We start from the raw sequence: 21,425 nt of genomic DNA, 5'->3' as shown, positions 1-21,425 counted from the left end.
CAGGTGTTTATCATAATTCTGAAGCAGTTAAAAGAAAAATCTATCTTCTAGTTTTCTGCACAAAAGCACGGACCAGGAGACTTTCCACACAACAATTACTGTTTTAGTTCTCAGCTGTTTTTATCATAACTGACTAGCTGCAGCTCTCCACTGCACCAACAAGCACAAAAAGGTTAAAGCAAACTCTTACTTGCAAATGAAAAACCAAAAGACAGCAGGACAACACTGCTGAATAAAAAAGCAAACTTAGAATCAGAATTTAAAGGCAAAATTAGACAAGAGACATGAGAACATTGCAAAAAGAAAGAAATCCCACACAGAAAAAGTTTAGGATACTTTATATTTCAAGTGAAGACAGTCTAAGAGAACCAAATTTCATTGCTTATAAAAGAAAAATTATTTTTAGAGGTAATTTCAAGATTCAGATTTAAGGCTCAATAAAAACAGTGTCTTTGGAAAGACCAAACCTGATAGTCAATAAAATTTATGACAACATGTATTTTTTAGAAGATATTTTATTGCTAACAAATACAAAATTGTTGCTCTCATTCCCTGATGTCTCATTTTAAAGATAAAGCTTTTTCTTCACCACTTTTAAAGACCTGTAAATACAGCACCGTAAAAAATGGAAACAAAAAAAAACCAGAAAGAAAAATTGTGACAATAAATTATGAAAAAGAAAATGCAAGGAGAAGAAAGGCCCAACCTATCAAGGAGAAAATGCATTAGAAGCAACGGAAAAGTTATGCAGTAGCATTGAAGTATCATATTATGTTCTCTTTCCAAGAGAACTCTGGGGCTTTTGCACATGAAATAAAACAGCAGCAAAGAAAAAGGATAAGTACAAGTGCATTTGTGTCCCACTGGAACTTTTCCTTATTAACCAAAACAGTAGTACTCATCAGAATCAATTTTGGGATGCTTATGAAGAGGCTGTGGGTCCTCCGTAACAGAAGAATCACTGAACTTGTCCATATCTGAAGGGCTTTGGTGACCAGGGACATCATCCACTAAGGTGTCCAAATAACTCCCTACTGATATTCCATCCAGTCCATCACTACAGTCTTGTAAACTGTTACAGCTGTCATGGAGGGATGTCTCCTGACTTTCCAGCAAGCTGCACAGGCTGCCACTCAAACTGCTGCCTCTACTGGCAATGGCCTTCTCTTCAATCATCCACTTGATTGATTCAATACTTTCATTGATGATAAGGAGCTGGCGCATAAGTTTCACATCAGTGGCTCGGAGACTAACCTATAATGTAAAAAGGATTAAAAAAATTACTCTTTTTTCTTCAAAATCAAACCAAATAGCAGACTGGAGGCAAAGAATGGGTTAAAAGAAAACACATTAAAAAATCCAGCTTTCAAATCTAGAGCCAACCTACTTAAATACAAGTAAAAAAAAATATATATTGCTATACTAATGCTTTCAATGAAGGTCAAGTGGGAACCTAATCAGGCTACCTAAGCAGTCCATTAATGGGAACGCTAGTCAATGACAACATTTATACACACACTGGTATGATGTTAGTTAGATGAGAAACACAGCTAATATGACTACACTTGGGGACAGCTTTTCACTAATCAGAGAAGCAAGACACCAAGCCATTTCTATTTGCAATTACTCCAAGCTACTTGCGGCTACAGGCATCTAAGCGTTCACCCAAAGTTATCATTATTGGGCAATCTAAAATTTTCAGATGTGCATCATTTGGAAAAAAGCTTGTGGACATTCAACTTTTACTCACATTACTCCTACGTCAATGTTACTATCTGCTGTATAAGTGTCTGACTGTTAAAATATTGAACTTATTGAAAATATAAATTTCAATTATTTAAACCTACATTAGATGAAGGCGATGAGTTCACAGTCAAAAGAGCAACAATTTGCAATAAATAACTAAATAAAAAAATGGACATTAAGTACCAACTCCTACTTTCTCACTTAATTGTGATGGTCTATGTGTACGCACAGAAGTGTTAACGGCAATGCACAGTGGAACATTGTGGTGTTGCATTTCACAGACATACTTGAGTTAATCGACTTCATGCTTTCCTTAATAGGCCAACTATATAAGCCAATTTATAAGCAAGCCACTTCAGATGACAAATAAAGGTGAGGCCTAAGGGTTAAATTCATTGCTGCTTTCTCTTAATCTGAAATATAACAAGTATTGGCAAAAAAAATCTATGACACCTTTGAACATCTTCACTCAATTGAAAATACAAGTAAGATCTGTTACATGAGACAATAGATATTTTAAGGTATTCTCCATGTTAACAACTGTTATACAGAAAAATAGTACCCGTATTGTTCATACACAATGGACTGGAACGGAATCTGTATTCTCAGGAAGCAGAGACTGTATCTTGTTTTGCTGAGAGTACAATCTGAACATGGTTCTTTCCATACTCAAATGTCACATTCTCAGTACCCAAATTACATTGACCTGGTGCAGTTGTTCAAAAAGCTATTTTCATGTATTTCTATTTTGCTAGATACTGCAGAAGATTGTACTGGCTGTAGTTGGGATGCTTCCTAGCAGCCAGTGTGATGCTGTGCTCTGTATCTGTGACTAAATCAATGTTGGTAGCACACTAGTGTTTCAGCTGTTGTTGAGTAGTGACTGCACAGCACCAAGACCTTTTCTGTTTTTCACTCCGCACCCTCAGCGAGTAGACTGGGACAGAGAAAGATGTTTTAAGGGGACAGAGATGGGAAAGTTAACCAGAATGCACCAAAAGGATATTCCTTGCCATATAATGTTATGCTCAGCAATAAAACCTGTGCATTTAGTCTTTCCAATCCAGCTGTTGCTTGGGGACTGGCTGAGCATTGGTCTACTGGCAGGACATAGTGCATCACTGACTTTGCATCACTTGTTTGGATTTTTTTGATTTATTTCCTTGACTTTTTAAACTGTCTTTGTTATGTATGAATTTTTCTTACTTTTGTTCTTCCATTTCTCTCCCCCTATCCCTCTGGAAGAGGAGAGGGAAGTGAGTGGGCAGCTGGTGGGTGCTTAGTTACTGGTCAGGATCAACCCAATGCAAAGATATTTCACACTTTGCCAGTAACAGACTGCCTAAGTAACTGTCACATGTATTCCCAGTTTTCTTCCCAATCACCAAAATGACTTCTGATTTATTCTCAATCCAACATCCCAGGATTTAACACAGTTAACCTGGTACTGTGCAAAATGGCTTTACCATTCACAGTTTTAACAATACTGTCCATCTCTCATTGTTTCAGATGTGAGGTTATGAAAACAAATTGACCATTTTGTTGTTCTTCTGCACAAGTCAGTTCCTCTAGTCCTACTAATAAATCACTAGAAACCATTTGCTCAGCAACTAGGCTGTCATGAAAGCAGTAAATTACTCAGCTTCTCAAATGCAACTACAGACTTCAGCAACTTTCTGAATATAAGCAAGCTCGGAGACAAATTTCCCAAAAGGCTGATTAAGAAAATGTTCAACAGAACTAGAACTAATATGACTCTAATGAAACAGTCCCTTCTAGATAAAGGGAATCTCATATATTTGAGATTCAGTTCACTGTAGAGAAGCAAGATTCAGGATGGGAACAGTTCCAGGCATGGAGAAAAGCATACAGCAATTGGCAGGATTTTCATATGGACTTTACTGTTATTATGTGGTTTCACTGTATCCATACTACACAGTGCACAACTGCACATGCCCAGGCTTCCTCCTCCCCCTTTTGCCTGTGCCCTGTTCTGATTTGCTGCCCCGTTTGTCTGTCTGATAGCCCACCCGATGTTCTGCCCCTTCCCCTGGCAGGAGGTTTGAAGAATCAGACAGACGCCTGAATAAACAAGTCTGCTTGCTCCAGTCCTCGTGTCCTGTCCCCTCTTCCTATCGGACCTGCGACAACAGTTCACTGGAAATAATTTTTTGCTCTAAATACACCCACAGCTACATCCTTCTTGTGGAATAGCCTTACTAGAAGCAATTCTTTGCATTCCTGATTACTAGAGTTCTCCTCCTCCTAGCTACCATGTCATCCCAAGTCTCCCATATCAAGAGTGCGCTTTTCCTAAAGCAAACATTAAAAAAGTAGTCCAAAAAGTGTCATCTTTCTTTAACATGGTTTACTTCATCATCTGCTTGATAATACAAGGATGTCAAAATGACATTTCTTGCCCCTTATCAGCTTTAGCCCAGACACAATCACATTAGTTTTTAGTCACTTACACGGCTGTAATCAATTTAACTGTTGAAGTAAACAAATCAGTCCAAGATGGTTCAGCTAAAGGCACTAAACAGAGTAAAATATCACCATGTTTGACAGCTCCACTTGTTACGTACAGTAAGAGGTAGTGCAGCACTACCATAGAGAAGGTGTGTGTTAGCATAGATCAGTCCTCAGCAAAACTTGTGGTGTACAGAGGAAATGATTCATGATAAGAGAGCAAAAAATAAATTCTTTCTACAGGTTTTTATATATTTTTGCTTAATTTATATAATTACAATAGTGTAGATCCACAGGAAGGATCATAAATATTTAATGTTAATAGCTAGTCACAGTAAGATAAAATAATGAAATTAAAGTGACAGCATCTTTCAAGTAACACAGTCTGGTAGCACAGGTGGACAGACTAGCATTCAGACAGGACCAGATCTTTAGTCTGGAAGGGATAGATGGTCTAAGCATCTGTCTGTGCCTCTCTCTCATACTGTTTATTCTAACAAAATATTTCTTCCTTACGCAACTAGCCTTGCTTTTGGTCATCCATAATAATATGCACAACACTGGCTTATATATTCAAGAGAATTTATATTTACAAACATATGGGCATTTGTGTACATATATATGTACAGACATATACAAATATTCATGCTATTTTTATATATATATTGTTTTTAAAAAAGGACTTGACAAGGTTATTGTTTTTAGAATAAAAATCTTAATGACCAGGGCTGCTAACAAAGAAAATTATTGCTTCCTGGCCTTCACCCAAAGTAGTGCATTAGCTGTCCCAGACTGGTCACTTAGCTTTTGGATCAAAGTTGCACTTGCACTCAGAATATGGGCAAAATGGACTTGTGTTTTCCTGCTGCATGTTCTGTAGGCAGTTTCCATTCTGGTCTGAATACAACGGGTGCTGTTTCCTTCCAAAAATGGCAAAGCCAAAAATTCTGTTCAATATAACCTTTTAATATCTGAAAGCTGTTTGAAACTCTAGTTTCTTCTTGCAGATTACTTTCTTTTACATTCCTGAGCTCACATGTTGCTGCTTCTTCTAATTACAGAGAGTCTGCAGGGATATTAGTGTCAATGATAAAATGTCATCTGACGAAAAGATACTCCTAAGTTTATTTAAACTATTTTAGTTTCATTTTTTCCTCAACACTTTCATGTTGTGTGCTGTAAAGAGCTCCTTAGTAAAAGAAATGAGTGAGCCTAAATAATAAGGTATTTCCTTCAAGACAAATCTTTTAGCCAGATCACAGTGAAATAAGTCCCTACAGTAAGGCAAACAATCTTATACTTACAAGTTAATGGATTCAGGGAGGTATTTAAGTCACTCATAACAGAAGTTCTGTTCTGTACAGGGTCTCGAGCAAGACTCAAACATGGATCTAGTGTTGGCTACTGTGGAATCTATGTTCTAAAGCAGTATGAGTTTGGGCACATATTGCACTATAAATGGAAGTTGGATGGAAACAGTAGCAAAGTACAGTTCTATATGGAAAGTCACTCAGAGGTTCAGCATGTGAGGAGTCTTGTAGAAGATAATGAATATGTGAAGAGGGTTAGATGAAGAGTCAATTCCATCTGTTGTTAAATGCTGCCATACCCATCTCTATTGTACCTTTTACAAACAAAATTTCTAACCAGGAGAACATTTCCATGTCAAGTAGGTGTATGACCACTACAGTTCAGGAATATTAATGCTACTGTTGTTTCATTTTTCTAGGACATGTCAGTCACTCCTTCCCACTTTCCTACTCAATTTCCACTATTTCCTATATCATTCAGGATGAACAGCTTGCCAGCTATGCCTACCTCCCCTTTCTTTTTTTAAAGGTAGATTACCTCAGTTTTCCATGGAATAATGACTTCTATGAATTATTTTGATATATAATTTAAAAAAAAACCCTAAAAACTGATGTCCAAGTAATACTTTGTTTTGCATTCTGCAATGCCTCTTCTGTCAAAAAAGCTAGTCTTCTTCCACTTTTTCCTGGTGTTACTTTTGCTATGACAAACACTGAATAACAATTTTTAAAGAAAATCAATTTACAAAGAGAAAGATGAGAGTGTGGAAAGTAAACAGTGGTTAATAATATTGAATTATTCAAGTCTTCTCAAGATACAAATATAATAAGCAGATATATAAGGATAAAAACCTGAACAATTAAACCTCATCAGCCAATTCTGTGAGAGAATATATATAATAAGCTAAAAAGACCATAAACAATCTATTCAATGTCCAAGGTTCAGAACATGTGAATGCAAGCATTATTTAATTGGAGTCACCAAGTTAACATATTTACAACAAGGACAAGTGCGGTGACACACACAGAGGCTTTGTTTATTGGACAACCACCACAAAGCAAGAAGCATGCCACTTGAAGGTCAGCAAGCTCAAAATGGTACTACCACAGCTTCTCGATACCACTGAGTAGAAGAGAAGCTCTTTTTCCAGTTAACATGTCTAAAATAAAATAAACTCACAAATAACAGATAACGTCTGCTCCTTTAACACACAAGATGATTAACAGGCTGTGCAGGAGCTACATTCTACTTTAATTAATACATATGCATCCGCGTGTCTTTAAACATCTTGCCTGCTTCTAAATTGTCTCACTGATTCAAAATATTTGCAGTGGTTTCCTCAAATAATGATGTTGCTTTAGGCAATGGTATTTCAGGATCAAGATGAAGAAATCAGAATGTCTAGGCTGACTTCTGAATTTGAATACAATCTTCAGCATCTCCTGCAAAAAAACCAGAGCTTTTTTTTACACAGTGTAAGAACATAAGTTTACTATCCTTAACTGGAAGGGATTGTATCGGCACAGGTGAAACTGTAACTGCTTTTGGGAATACTTCACATTCACTCCATAGCAAAGCCAACTAGCTCTGATTAATTCAGGCGCTACAGTAATTCAGGCTAACCCAACCAACCTGACTGACACTTGTATGTGAGCTCTCTCAAACAACAGAGATGTTGACCAAAGCCTGGCAGAAATGAGACTGTCAGTAAATTGAGGTAGGTGCTGCAGTGTTCATCATTAGGCCAGATGTCTCTGACTGTGATTTACCTCACACTGATTTAGGTAAATAAAAGTTTGGTTAACAGTGATATATGTAGATCAACAGCTTTTTGTGGACCTGGTTTCTTTCAAAATGTATTGCTGTAACATTTTCCCATTTATTTATTCCTGTTTTTTAGGCTTGTGGTAAACTTCAGACAATGAGAGAGCACATACAAAAGCTATGTGCTCATTCAAAAGCTAAATTTATGCGATCCATTGATTTGTAGTTGCAGTTTGCTGATCTACTTTATTTCTGCAAAGTGAGTTACACTGACCTTTCTCAGCTGTACTTCATTATGAGTCACAATAAAAACATTGTGGCAGGCTACAGAAGCAGTCTTAATCACTTGATTTTTGACTTTTGCCAAAGAGGTTGTTTATACTCTTGTTTCTCTTGAAGACTCCAAAATTGTTAAAACCCTCATAGCAGTTTTTTAGGCAGCATTCGTTACAATCACTGAAGTCCCAGCTGTTCAGAAAGTGAGCAGTCAGTCAGTTTTCAGTCATTTGGTTTTCTGTCTGCACCCTTTGCTACTTTGCTACTTTAAACAGAAGCTCTAGTGTAGTCATCATCACCTGTTTCAAGGTGCTGCAGTCCAGTACAATCCTTCACCAAATGCTTCCGATAAATATTTCTGCAGGTCCTCCTGTAAAATTTGGCAGCCACATAACATAGCTTTGTGCACAATGATTTTTAACCAGGAAGGAGAGACCTTGTGATTCTCCATCAGCCAAAAAAGGATTCTCCTTCTGAAAGCAGAGTTTACCAGCTGATTAGCTAAAGCAAGGAAGCGAGCAGTCAAGCCTGAGCCACCACCAGAATAATCAGGAAGGCAGAGCAACTTCATCAGAGAGCAAGTTAACTCAGCAAGCAATGAGACTAAATAACATAATTAACAGGTTCCAAGGATATTTCTTGCAAATAAATGACTAAAATATTATGCGAGTATAGTTATCATCCGGTACAGGAAATTACAGTATTGGTTATTTACATTTCTCTTACAACATCGTATTTTAATACTTTAATTTATGCATAGTAATTGATTCCTCTCAGACTTGACAGGAAAATACATACTGCCAAGTTGTGCAATTGTTTAATCACATTATCTCAAAAAATAGAAACAGTGGATCATAAGGCCTTTTTCCACCTCCTTGAAATATGCACAGTCCTTTTCTGTGGAGTGTGTATGTGTGTAGCCTGTCATTTGCATTAATACCTTCGATAGTAAAATATCAATGATTCAGATGAATCATTTGCTCAGTAGGGTACAATTCTTTTTTTTTTTTTCAACATTATACAATTTGAGGTATCTTGTATGATTAAGTGTAATAAAAAAAATCTCAGGAGGTATAGTGTCTTTTTGTTTGTTTTTTTTTTGTTCTAGGTTTTTGGCTATCTTTTTATTTTACTGTGAAAAAGAAGGAACAATTTAAATATCTCCTAAGTAGATATGACAAGAATTATCAGAGAGAAACATGCTATACAACTCAGAGTAAGAAGGAGGAAAAAATAAAGGTTAATCAGTTAAGTTCTTATTTCATGACCTCCTGTCCAAATTAAAATAAAATAAAATAAGATCTTTAAATATAGAAGTACCACAGAATTCAGATAGAGAAACATCCAGCCTCATAAAGATGAATGAATGTAAAAGGAAGATCCTGATTCTTTTAAAGCTTGGTTGAATTAACACAAAAAGGAGCAGTGAGGAAATGTAGGGGTTTGAGAAGAGCAAAAACTTCTAATGCTACTGGAAAGTTTCACCAAATGTTTCCAAATATCTCATGCTACTGTCATAAAAGCATCATCTGACCTTTAGAGATGTATCTATGACAAAGGTGAAAATGTCCAGAACAATCCATAATATGGACCCACATACGTTGACAGACAAGATAATACCATTGCAAACATTCAGGTCAATATGAAGCGGTAACGTTTGGCTGTTGGTGTCAGAAAGTGTTACACCAGATGGACGATCACAGCATCATTATTAAGTGTTCTGGACACCAGCCACAACACAGGACTGTATGTGTCACCCCACCAACATGAGACAGCTCTGGGGCTCAGTAGCATATCTAATTTCTTTTATTTCATTGAATTTCACTCTCTGTCTTATGTTTGTCTTGACCAAAACATGGTCTTAAAAACACAATGCGAAAAAAAGGTTAAAATATCTGCTCGTTTGGTTAATAACCACTCCAGATCTGTTCATCCCTTTAAAATTAATTATTTTTAATACTGGCACTGTGCAAATATGCTCAAAAGCATATAACTAAAGTAAAAGTGAAAAAAGATGATGGGTTTTACTTATAGGCATATCCAAAATTTGAAAATATTGCTTTTACAGAGATAACACCAAATTTTGAAAATATTCAAAAACGTAAAAAAAACCCCAAACAAAATAAAACAAAAAACCAATTCCTGCAGAGTCTTTATGCCTATCAGAAAGTACTAGCAAATTTTAGGTCTTTCAGATAAAATGAACTTGAATATTTTGAGTCTTTCAAACAAAAACACCCGTTCAAACTTCCAGATATCTATAAAAAGTTAGCTTCTTTAGTTTTCTCTCATCCACTAAGAAGGTATCAAACAACTAGCAGATAAGACGCATATAGAATCTACGGATTAAAGATCCAGAAGCAAACAAGAGTTTAGAACCATCTCTAGCAAGCTGAAATGCTGAAGTTGTCCAGCACAACTAGAAAGTAGGTTATTGGAAGTTGCGCTAGCTGCAGCTTTTGAGCCATTATGGATCAAAAAGCCATGTACCCCATTGTTTCCTACAGAACATACTGCAGTAATCTGTTCTGCAGGTCACAAGGCATGATTATCCAGGTAGAACAGTGAAAGCATACTGTTCTAAACAAAGAAAAATCCTATACTTCCAGGGAAGGATATGAGAAGGTAGCAACAGCAATCAGTCATGAACTATAAACTTCAAGGCAAAATCAGGCACTGTAGGTACCAGTCTTTCTATATTATTTGAACTCTCGTCTGACCAATAACTATCATCCACACCATATAGTGCCATCCTCAGCTTCTCCTGCACAACTCTAATTCATGTCATACTACTCTTTTTTAATTTAAATCTGTTCTTAATGAAGATTTCTACATAGAAGAGTCCTGGGGCGGTGTAAAGTGATTCTAATTCAGCAACCAGTAACGCAGTTACCAGAGGTATAAGTAGAGTGGGAAGGAATCAAGGTCATTAGTTATATTTCCCATTTCTCTTTCTACTGAGAAAATACTAGCTACTAAGCTAGTTGGGGAGCAGAAATAAGGTGCAATACTTGCAACACATGGCTAGGAAAAGACAAACATGGCCTTTGCAAATAATCAAGGGTGACCTAGAAAATGAGAGAACTAGACAAGGAAAACCAGGACGCAATAAGTCTGGATTAGAGAAGTTCAGTTGCATTTGAAAAGGGCTGGTTAGGACGCTTCTGAAGTAATTTTGTCAACTAAGTACAAATTAATGAAAATGAAACAGAGAAATAACAAAGCTTGAACATCATACTGTTGTTTTGGTTGCATTTCTTTTTTGTCTGAAATGGGAGGACTGATGCTCTGCACTGGTGAATGCATAAATAACTTTACAAATTGATCGTCACAGAGGGCTACTTTGTCTGGCTATGGGAAAAACACAGACCGTACTTCCACTCCAGTGCTCCAGTCACAACAACTAGTTTTAGATGCTAGCAAAGGAGGATGTAAATTCCATGGGCATTTGAAGAAACTTATAGTTGCTTTGGCATGCCAGTGGTACTATTCTTCTCCTGCGAAGAAGCTTTCTCCTCTGCTGTTGCAGGATTTACGATTCCTACAAACCCTTTAACACTAGGACCCTGCCACGGGCCATAATGTGAAAAAAAATATTTCAGTGTACAGCACAATTCTCCCCAAGACATCTGGACAGACCACTAATAGTCACAGTGGTTAAAGTGTTCCTGTGAAGGTAAAATGCACTTGGAGCCAAAGAACAGGAGCAGATCTCTAAAAATTATCATTCTGGTTTCATATTTGCTCCTCTCATAGGTGTATGGTTTTGAGAAGACTTTTAGAAAAATAATTTAACGCTGGGGTTTACAATGATTGAGTTCTCAAAGTTGTCATGTTTTTGTGCAGTCCCATCCAAATCCTGCCCGTGGAAAGGATTGTTCAGTACCAAAACCAACATAAAACCACTACATTACCACTGTTTTATGATCATGCTCATTGGAGGACAACTTCAGGCTTTCATTGTGGCTGGAACAGGCCTTCTCTGGCCACTCTTAAAAAGGTACATGTTAATCTCATTTCAGGAAGGATGCTAGATATTCAGAATCACAGCATCACACAATACTTAGGGTTGTAAAGGACCTCTGAAGATCATCTAATCCAACCTCACTGCTACAGCAGGTTGCACAGGATCATGTCAAGGTGGGGTTTGAAAACTTCCAGAGAGGTAAGACTCCACAATCTCTCTGGGCAGCCTGTTCTGGTGCTCAGTCACCCTCAAGGTAAAACAGATAGAACCTCCTGTGTGTCAGTCTGTGCCTGTCACCCCTTGTTCCGTCATAAATTAAAGTCTTTTCAGTAAACACTTAATATTTAGTCATGTCCAATGCCTGTTATGTCTCATAAGCCTGTATCTGAGAAAACAAAAGCAGTGAAACAATTTCAAATACATTTCTTTAAACCAGTGGAAATTCTGTAGGAAGACAAAAAAAAGTAATAGAAAACCGTAAAGCAGCAAAGCTGTTCTATTTTTGTTTCTCGCTTGAGGTAAAAACCTGGTGAGTTTGGAAACACTCAACACATTTGTTACATTGTAATCCTTGGATATGTGTTTCCTTCTGTACCTAGAGAGAGGTTTCATGGCCAAAGCATAATGGCAGTAAAATGGCCCTCCTTCTGGAAGAATTTTAGTCATGAATGCAGCAAACAAAATTACAAATTAAGCCAGTAAAGTGTTTATAAGTGTTTATAAAATCTGAAACTCCCAGCAGCTAAATAGCAGTTTAGCATTGCTTTACAGTCACTAAATGTTTTCACTTTACCTGGCACTGCACCCAGCTGGGCCATGCAATACTTGGAGTTTATTTTACAGCACAGTAAATGAAATAGGTAACTTCTCTAGCAGCTTCACTAGTTTGTGTTTCCTGTTAATTAACAAATGTGCCATACCATTCCCTTGACAAAAGTATTAAGAAAGGCTAGTTGGTGGGGAAGGATGAGGATTGGATTGATGAAAGCAGGGTTGCACAGGTGTGCCACTAAGCTCTTCTCCATATTTATGGAAGCTCTAGGAGAGATTGCATATCCTAACAAAACAGAGTAGCTAATTTTAACATATCTATATATATACATATATATATATATGTATATATATATATATATATATATATATGCTCCCCAGTATATTCTCCTTATCTTCTCTTATGGAAGGAGGGAAACTTCCTTTGGAGCTACTTCAGGAGGGAAATCCTCAGACACATTCCACATGCTAATCCACAGGCACGCAGTAGAGGGACTTGCCACTGGAAGACAGGACAGGTTATCTCTGAAGTAACTGACCATCCCAATGTGCTTCTAGATTTGAAGCTGTGTTGTTTATACCTTTCATAGCTGTAATACGAGGTGGCTTACAGACCTCCTGGATGAATTTTGGTCACTTGTTTTGGTCACTCTTCAGATTAGGATTGGTTATCATGAACACAGGTAAAAGCTTATAATTAGAAGCCTCATTTATTAGAGTAGAAGCTCCATAACAAAGGCTACAAGTCTGTCTTCACATCAAAAAAGTTTCCCTTTTATTATGAGTTTGTCCATAATTTTACAATCAGAGTTCTTCAACTTTACAAACAGTAATGTGAGAACCATGCTTACATGCAAGAAATCTAACTTCCATGCTTATAAATGTGGGTGAAAATCCATTAGAGAAATTGCACTCGATTTAATTGAATTTCAGCTGTTTTTCAACAGCTCAGACCCTCTGACTTTTTAGTCCTGTAACTTTACCCTTGTTTGTTCCAGATTCAAGTATCCAGCCTCTCTTCCAGGACATCGACAGAAATGAAACACATAGGAAATAAACATGTCCATTGCAGGAAGTTTACTAGGTTTTTGGCCTCGAGAGCAGAGAAGAGACAAATAATCTTGTAACCTTTAAAACATGAATTGAAAGTGTATTCTTTCTCTTTAAGTATTTACATTTAGGAAAAAGAAAATATTGAAGAGTAGAAATGCACTTGGTTTGCCATCATCTCTGCTCAATATAGGCATTTAGTATTGTACATTTCAAGTTTTACCTGCTCACAGACAAAAGGTACTTTTAAATTATTTTTAGCCATAAGTATCCACATAAAAGAAAGCATCCACACAAAATTATGATGATCAAAGGGCTGGAATATTGGCCATATGAGGAAAGACTACAGGTTCTTTTCTCCTTGGAGAAGTCTTGGGGATGGGGATGTCTCATCACAGTATTCTAGTGCTACAAAGAGGACTAGGAGAGGTTTCATTTTAATACATGATAATTTTTTTCAGTGATGACAACCAACCTCCTCATGTATGTGGAGGAGTCCCTGTTGCTGGAGGTTTTCAAGATGCAACTGGACAGAGCGCTCACCCAGCTCTCACCCAGGCTCTGGGTCCTATGAAAGGTGAAAGTAGACAATTTTTGGGCTCCCTTCATAGAATGGCCCTTCCATCCTAGGCTATTCTATGAAAACCATGGTGTTCTGCTGATTTCATTAGAAAGTTTATAATCTATTTGCTAAAAGCTATCATAAACTGTAAAACTCTGTGCAGAAAGGCTTTAGTTTCCATGTCTTTCAATTGTCAGTAACCAGACTTTAAAAAGCAACTTCAAGGATTCTTCTATTCTTGAAAAAGTAATCATGAATGATTCATGAAATTATAATATATACTCTTTGAAATAAAGGTTGGCAGAAGTCTCACAGTACATGGGCAGTCTAACTGGAAGTCTTGACTGCAAGTTTCCCCAACACCGCTGTGATGATCCATACATGAAACAGGAGCGTACGTATCAAAGTATCTCACACTGATGCTGCCAGGTAAGGTATCAGCAATGTTTCACACCCTGGGCCATTCAGCAGCTAATAATGTATGCACATATTCATCTGTACTTCCTAAGGACTTAAACACTTCAGCATCTGCTATAGCTGAATAAGAACAGCCATAAGCACCAAGTGCAACATGGAGACGCTCCACAATTCAAATTCTTCTGCCCCACACTGGGTGAAATTTGCCAGTCAAAATATATGGTTAAATATGCATTAATTTAAATAACCTTGCTCATCTCATCATTCCAGAGATGATCTGAAAAGGTGGAAAACCTGGCAAAGTGCTGGTACTTTGTTTAGGTTGCAATTTTTTCCTGTTAGATTTGATCATTTTCCCTAAGGATAAATCTACGAGTGCCTTTTAGCATGAGTATCCTGGTATCACTGCCCAATTTGCATTATACGCAAAAAATTACAAACTCCTTTACTACATCATGTGAATTGAAGAGTATGGAGAGAACTTCCTAGTAAGATCCAAGATTACTACCTTTTCCAGTGAACTTCAGGAGGACTTGGGGAAATAAGTTAATTTCTATTTCTGTATGTCTTTCTATTTCTAAGAGCCTCACTGAATAACTGCTCACGAATAAACAAAGGTTAATCAAACTGTCCTACACAGGCTTGAGGCTTAGCCACTAGTAATTTTATATTTAAGATTTTATCTTCAGTCAAGATTTTAAGCAAAAATTCCAATTAATCTAATAGAAACCCAGCATCTGATACACAGTTTTGCATGGCTGACTAGGCACACTGAACCAGACTTGGCTTCAGTTAAGACAACTGATGTTATCATACAAAACAGTGAAAATAGCAGCCTGTACCTACAGCAAGTGATAAAGAGATGTTTCAAATACTTTTTGTTGACTTTTTTTTCTTTAAAGAAACTAATAAGTGTAGACTCCCCCCCAAGCTGTAGATCTAATAAATCTGAAGCACTGTTCAAACTCTGTAGAGCTGGTAGAAAAGTGACAACAGTTTTTCCCTCCAACTTGCTTCTTCATAGACATGTTAAGGATATGTGAAAAAAACAAAACAAAATAAACCAAAACAAAACCAAACCACCAAAAGAAGCAACAAGAAAACAAAGCAAAACAAAACCAACACAAAACCCCAAGAATGACTGGCACCATAATGATTGTATTTGCCTTAATTACAGTCAGTAAAAGATGCTTTTACTTCTACTTCATTTTGTCAGGGATCAATGACAATGTCATGGTTTGAGAGCTCCAAAATCCAATTCCCTAGTCCAAGCCCCCTCCCACATCTCAACCTAATGAGATGGTTTTCCAGACAACCACACAAGACTCAGAACGGGGGAAAGGGAATATATTACAATGACTGTACAAATAAATACTACAATACATTATATACAATCTTAGCTATCTCTACCATGACATAAGTATTTACAATGGATCAAATCTCTTCTCCCCTCCAAATAAAAGTCCAGGAGGGAAGAAGGAAAGATCCTTTCCACTTTCAGAACAGCAGTCTCTCTAGGGCAGCAGCTTATCTTCTCATGCAGCAGCTGTGGTTGGATCTCTGCCAGTACTCACGAGGGGGTATCCAAGCCCCCTCGGCCACTCGTTTCTAAGCGGGGGTCTTCTTCCATAGGTTGTGTTCACCAGGACAAGGGTCACTTCACTACGTCATATCACGAAGCTCAGTGGTCTTTGTGACGGTCCTTATCTTCAGGGGATTCAAGTTCCCTACAGAGCTCTGTGCTCTGTCTCAAGCAGCGGGGGGGCCAAGGTCACCCTCCGCATTCTTCTCGGAGCTTTTCAGCTCCTCTCTGTAAGTGCTGTAGCACTTTAAGACTCTTTCAAGTAAGAGTCCATCATTTTCCTCCTTTCTCAGAGGTCTCAGAGGGGTATGGGGTTTTATTTCAGTTCTTACCCCAACTTCCTCTCTCTCTCTGCTACTGTAGGCTCTCGTTCTCTTTCTCTCTCTCCTTCCAGGAGTTCTCTCTGTGTGCTGCCTGCCTGTTGTTGCTTCTTGGTCTTGTCTTTCCTTGCTCTCTGCCACCGCTCCGTCCACTGCTGTTCTGCCGCCGCTTTTCAGTATCTTTTGCTGCAGCTCACAGTGGAGAAATATCTCCCGGTTCAGCTACGGACACTTAGCCCAGTCTAACACTGTTCCAAGTCTCTGCAGCCCCCAGCCGGGGCTGGGGGGCCAGAGCCCCCCCAGGGGGGTTCCTGCTCTCACTCCTCGTGGCTTTTACAACATGGCCATCTCTTCTACCACCAACTACAACTACTTTCTCTTCCATTCTGCTTGTGATATGTTTATATTTTGCAGAAGTGCTCATTGGGTAAAACCTCAAAACTTCAAGGGTCACCACCCCCTGGGGTTTTACCATTTTATAACTGCAGGGGGAAAACTGTTTCCCCCCCCCCAACTAAAAAAATAATAGAATGAGAAAGCATAGGAGTGTACCTCTGTCTCAGATAGGTTTAGCCTAAATCTGGCATGCTATGCTCCTTGAAAATAGGGTTGTTTCAATTTCTTTATCCTTCACTCTAAAAACTGCTGCACTCAGTATACCAAGTTTGACTTTCAGGCTCATAAACAGTATTTGATCCTCAACAGTGTTCACCAGAAGGAATCTCCAAGTCCCAGCGCTGCCATCCACCCCTCAATTCCAAGCCACAGCGTATCTTTTCTGCCTGACACATTTTTATGCAAAATATTTTTTTAATTATTGCATGTAATGTAGACTATATTCTTTAATTTTTTTAGCCTTCAAAAAAGGCATTAAAAAGTTGATTTTGGAAACTTTTGAATTAAAGGAAAAAAAACCAAAACCCACTCTCTTTCTTCAAGTGTTAAGGAAAATCTCCCTTTGAGTAACCTCAGAACTTGTGAAGGAGAATTGAGGCTTTTGAAGCAGTATCATTTCAGGCTGCAGAATAAGCCTCACTGATTATTTACTGTAGTGCATAGCTACTTGAATGGTGACCTCAGGAGTATGGTACACTAGAAAAAGGGCTGCAGCTATAAAAGGTTATTATTAATTCCCCAGTGGAACATTCCACCTAAAATACCACAGGAAAAAAGAGCTTAACAGTAACATTGTGACAAATTTCATACGGAGTCAAGGCCACATTAGCTAGTAGGAAGTACTCTAAGCTGACCAGAGCACAGTGTTTTGACCTGCACTGACAATTACATCTTGCTACTCTGGTAACTTTATGGCCTTTTAACTCAGAGGTTTTCAGGATCCAACCCAGTCTCCATTGCGGCCTTGTTGGGGAAAGTGGAGGATAGGGAAAGGGAAGTAAGGCCAAGCAGGTCTGCCTTTCTAGAAAGATACTCTGTGCTGCTTTGTGTGTGATTGGAGTGACTATCAGCAAAACCAGGCTTGAGGGAAAAAGAACCATATGCTGTGAACCACAAAAGGATCTGAAGGAGCAATTGCAAGCCTCAAGACCTTTACCCAGGAGGCGTACAGTTGCCACACCCCCCCCACCAATCTGTCAGGTACTGTAACTCACAGTCAAAACCAGCATTTCCAAGTCAAATATTGTCAATTTTTTCCATATTTGACTAGAAAAGAAGAGCCTGAATAACCTTGTTTTGTATATGCTTACAAAAAGTTTGCCTCAAGTCTGAAACAAGCAAGCAAAAAAAAACATAGATAGGTCTATCCAAAATTCGGTGAGTGGGCTGCAGGATTTGCCATCATAGCACAACCAGAAAAAACCAGCTGGATGGATGACACTCGGTTTTCTAAACTTCTAGTATGTTCCATTTTTTGCATTTTTTTACTACTGCAGCAACTATAAACTACTTTTCTACATGTTAAAGTCATCTTAGGCCATGCAGCAAAGCCAAAGAACAATAAATAAGAAAGAGGTCTGAAATAAGAAGTTTTGACTGATATGCAGTAAAAGAGAAAAAAAAAACACCATAGAAAAGAACCACAATTTTTACCTGGTATTGTTCTTAAATTGATTAAATCTGCACAATGCCACAGAGAAAACTGCAGAGGGGAAAGTGACAGATTAAGACGATCAAGAAACTTTTAGGATAGAGGAAAATAGTGAAAATGCTAGAGACAAACCTCAGGTAGGTAGTTCACTTTCAGGGTCTGGATTACAGAACACAGCTGAAAGCATGAATAAGATACAGACAGGGTAGTAATACTTCACAAAAAAGTCATTTACTGGTGGTTTAATGTGCATACACAGACCAGAAGTCAAATGGGAAGAGATACGTAACTGAATTCTCCTTGCTTACCAAGAGCAATGAGTTCAGATGTGAAAGTCAGTCAGTCATTGAATAGACGAAGAACAGCAGAGGTCAAAGCTTTTGGAACTAAAACATGTTTATGCTTAAGGCATGAAGGAAAAAGAGGGAAACTAGGTGGCAGGAGGAAGAAGAGGCAAATCGAAGATTGTGACATGAAACTTTTAAGTATGAAGTAGGTGAAGAGACCAACTTGAATGGAAAGGGTGATATGGGCAACTCACTGGCATCTCCCCCCTTAATAGGCCTAATTGTCATGATATGTCTAGACAGTCGTGCCAAGAACCCTGGTTACCTTATTTGCTTCCTTTGCAGTCTGACATCCCATACATTATAAGCTACCTGCAGGTCATTCTACAATATTGTGCAAGCTTAAAATTAAAAAATAAACATGAGATATGCTGACAGTGTGTTACTCAATGCCAAACTGAAATTCCCAGTGATCATTAAACTAACAGCACAGAATCACAGAATTATGTTTGAAGGGATATTAAATGTCACTAGTTTCAATCTTCCTGCCATGGGCAGGGACACCTTCCAAAAGACCAGGTTGCTGAAAGCCCTGCCCAACCCCAGCCCAACACTGCTAGGGATGGAGCACCCACAATTTCTCTGGGCAATCTATTTCAGTGCGCCACTACCCACTGAATAAAGAGTTCCTTCCTAATGTCTAATTTGAATCTCTCCTCTTTTATTTTAAAGCCATTCCCTCTTGTCCCATCACTACATGCCTTTGTAAACAGTCCCTCTATAGCTTTCTTCTTGGCCCTGTTTAGATACTGAAAGGTGCCTAAAAGGTCTCCACGCAATATGTTGATATCTTGATTTGTGTGTATCTCTTAAATAACCTGAAGCCCTACAATAGCAAGTGTGATTTATAAATTACCCCTCAAGATTAACATTACCATTTTGGCTATTAACTCTCAAAATATCCATTCTCTTCCTCTTTTTGCTTAGCATGCTTCTTCTTTAAAAACACTTATGAACCCACACACCTTTTACTTATATCTATCTATCTATCTATATGTGACATTGCACAGGGACTGAAGGTATGGCATTACAGTCGTTCACACAGACTGAGATTGATTTGTTTGCTGTAAACGGTTGAGTTCCAAGACTGTTGCACAAAGTTATCTCAACACATTGCCAGAAAAATCCTCATCCCAGCATGATCAAATTTTATGCTGTGTTCAAATAAGCTTACTGGTAGGAGCTATGGAAAGAACTGCTACTGAAAAGAGTCTTTTAGGACCTCACATAACAATTACTCCCTAATAAAAATGGAAGCTAACTGTGGCTGCAAATCTGAGGTACCCTGCATTGTCAAGATCGTATGTGCTGAGCGTTCACTAGGTGCTCACTTGCTTGCAAAGAGCACTCTTTTTGTTTGTCTTAAAAAATTAAGCCAGTTTTTTGGCATCATCAAAAAATAAATTTATTGAGATGGTGGCATACAAAGGAGGACAAGCGTCTGCATTAAGACAGTAAACAAGTTAAGTTCCAAACTACGTACACCTTAGTCCCATCACAGATCACTAGCAAAAAAAAAGAGAAATCATTCCACCAAATTATAAGTAGTTGTTCAAGAATTAGTGTGCATCATCTGTAGCCTGTTTGGAACTAATTAAGTCTCTGAAGATTGAAGTCCAGAAATCAAGTCCCTGAATTCTGGGCCAAATTTCCAGCCCAAAAATATCCTGTGTCTCCTTAGGTATTAGTCATCAGCAGGAAACAGGTGTGATGCAGAAAATGCACTTACAAAGGTGAGAGATACGTGCATTATTTCGTTTATTGGTACTCCAGCTTTCAGTACTTCTAACGAGCTGACAGAGGAATGGAAGCCAACAGCGAGTCACTGGCGAACTGCCACGCTGCGAAGGAAGGAACCGGCAAGTTCCTCATTCTACGCCGCTCCGCCGAGCAGCCTCCTGCCCTCCCGGCACCGCAGCCCCCGCTGCCGCCCGGCCCCGCCGGGGGATGGATGCGGGGCGGCGGCTGCTCCCGGGTCAGGCAGCGCCTCTCCCAGGGCGGGCCGGCAGGGCAGGGGGAGCGCAGCGCCGTCCCCATCCCGGCCGGTGCCGCCGAGCGGGAGGCGGCGGAGCGTGAGGGCTGCGGCCGGCGCCCGGCTACTCACCATCTCCTGCCTCAGGAGCTGAAGTTTCGCCTCCAGACGGGCCAGGGCGGCGGCGCGGCGGTGCCGGGGGCCGGGGGCCGCGGCGGCGGGGCGGGCCGCGAGCTCCTCCCCGCGCAGGGGCCGCGCCAGGCTCTCGGGCACTTTGCGCCCCAGTTTCTGCTCGACGTCGCGGAGGTCAGGCGGCTCCATGGCTTGCCCGGCAGGGGCCTACGGCGGCGGCGGCGGCGGCAGCGCCGGCTCTACCCGCGTCCGTCCGGCCGCTGCCGGGGCGCGGAGGCGCCGAGACCCACGGCGGCCGCGCCGCGCGGGGGACCCGCCGCGGGCTCGGGCATCTCCCGGGCGGACCAGCCCCTGCCGCCCCCTCCCCGGCCCTGCTCTGCCGCCGCGGGGAAAGGCGACGGCGGGCAGGCGGGGGCGACGGTGGAAAACAGCTCTGCTCCGTGTGCGGGACCGCGAAGCACCCCGACAGCCGCCGGCCTGGGCAGCGCGACCCAAGTCATCGCGTCCCGCCCGGCTGCAACTTTAAAGCCGCTGGCAGGTGGAAGAGGCGAGGCACCGCCCTCCCACCGCGGTGCCCGGAGAAGAGGCGCGGCGCGGCCGCGGCCGCGGGGCGCCCCCGCACGGCGGGGACTGTGCCAGGCGCCCGGGACAGCTCTTGGGAACTGCTTGTGCCCTCGGCGGAGAGGAGAGAT

The 21,425-nt window shown here is 39.9% G+C and overlaps 1 protein-coding gene across 1 annotated transcript; it reads right to left on the bottom strand.

The window, feature by feature from the left end:
* Positions 1-326: 326 nt before the first annotated feature.
* Positions 327-21,026, bottom strand: LURAP1L (leucine rich adaptor protein 1 like). The gene is made up of 2 exons (XM_027635260.1): positions 20,734-21,026; positions 327-1,254 (listed from the first exon to the last, which is right to left on the bottom strand). Exons 1-2 carry the CDS (start codon positions 20,920-20,922, stop codon positions 880-882), a joined length of 564 nt encoding a protein of 187 aa, XP_027491061.1. The 5' UTR covers positions 20,923-21,026; the 3' UTR covers positions 327-879.
* Between the last annotated feature and the right edge of the window lie 399 nt (positions 21,027-21,425).

This window comes from Corapipo altera, unplaced genomic scaffold (assembly GCF_003945725.1).
Source record: "Corapipo altera isolate COAL_440 unplaced genomic scaffold, ASM394572v1 61411, whole genome shotgun sequence".
In the NCBI taxonomy this organism is placed as follows: Eukaryota; Metazoa; Chordata; class Aves; order Passeriformes; family Pipridae; genus Corapipo; species Corapipo altera.
This window is presented reverse-complemented; position numbering and strand designations above follow the sequence as displayed.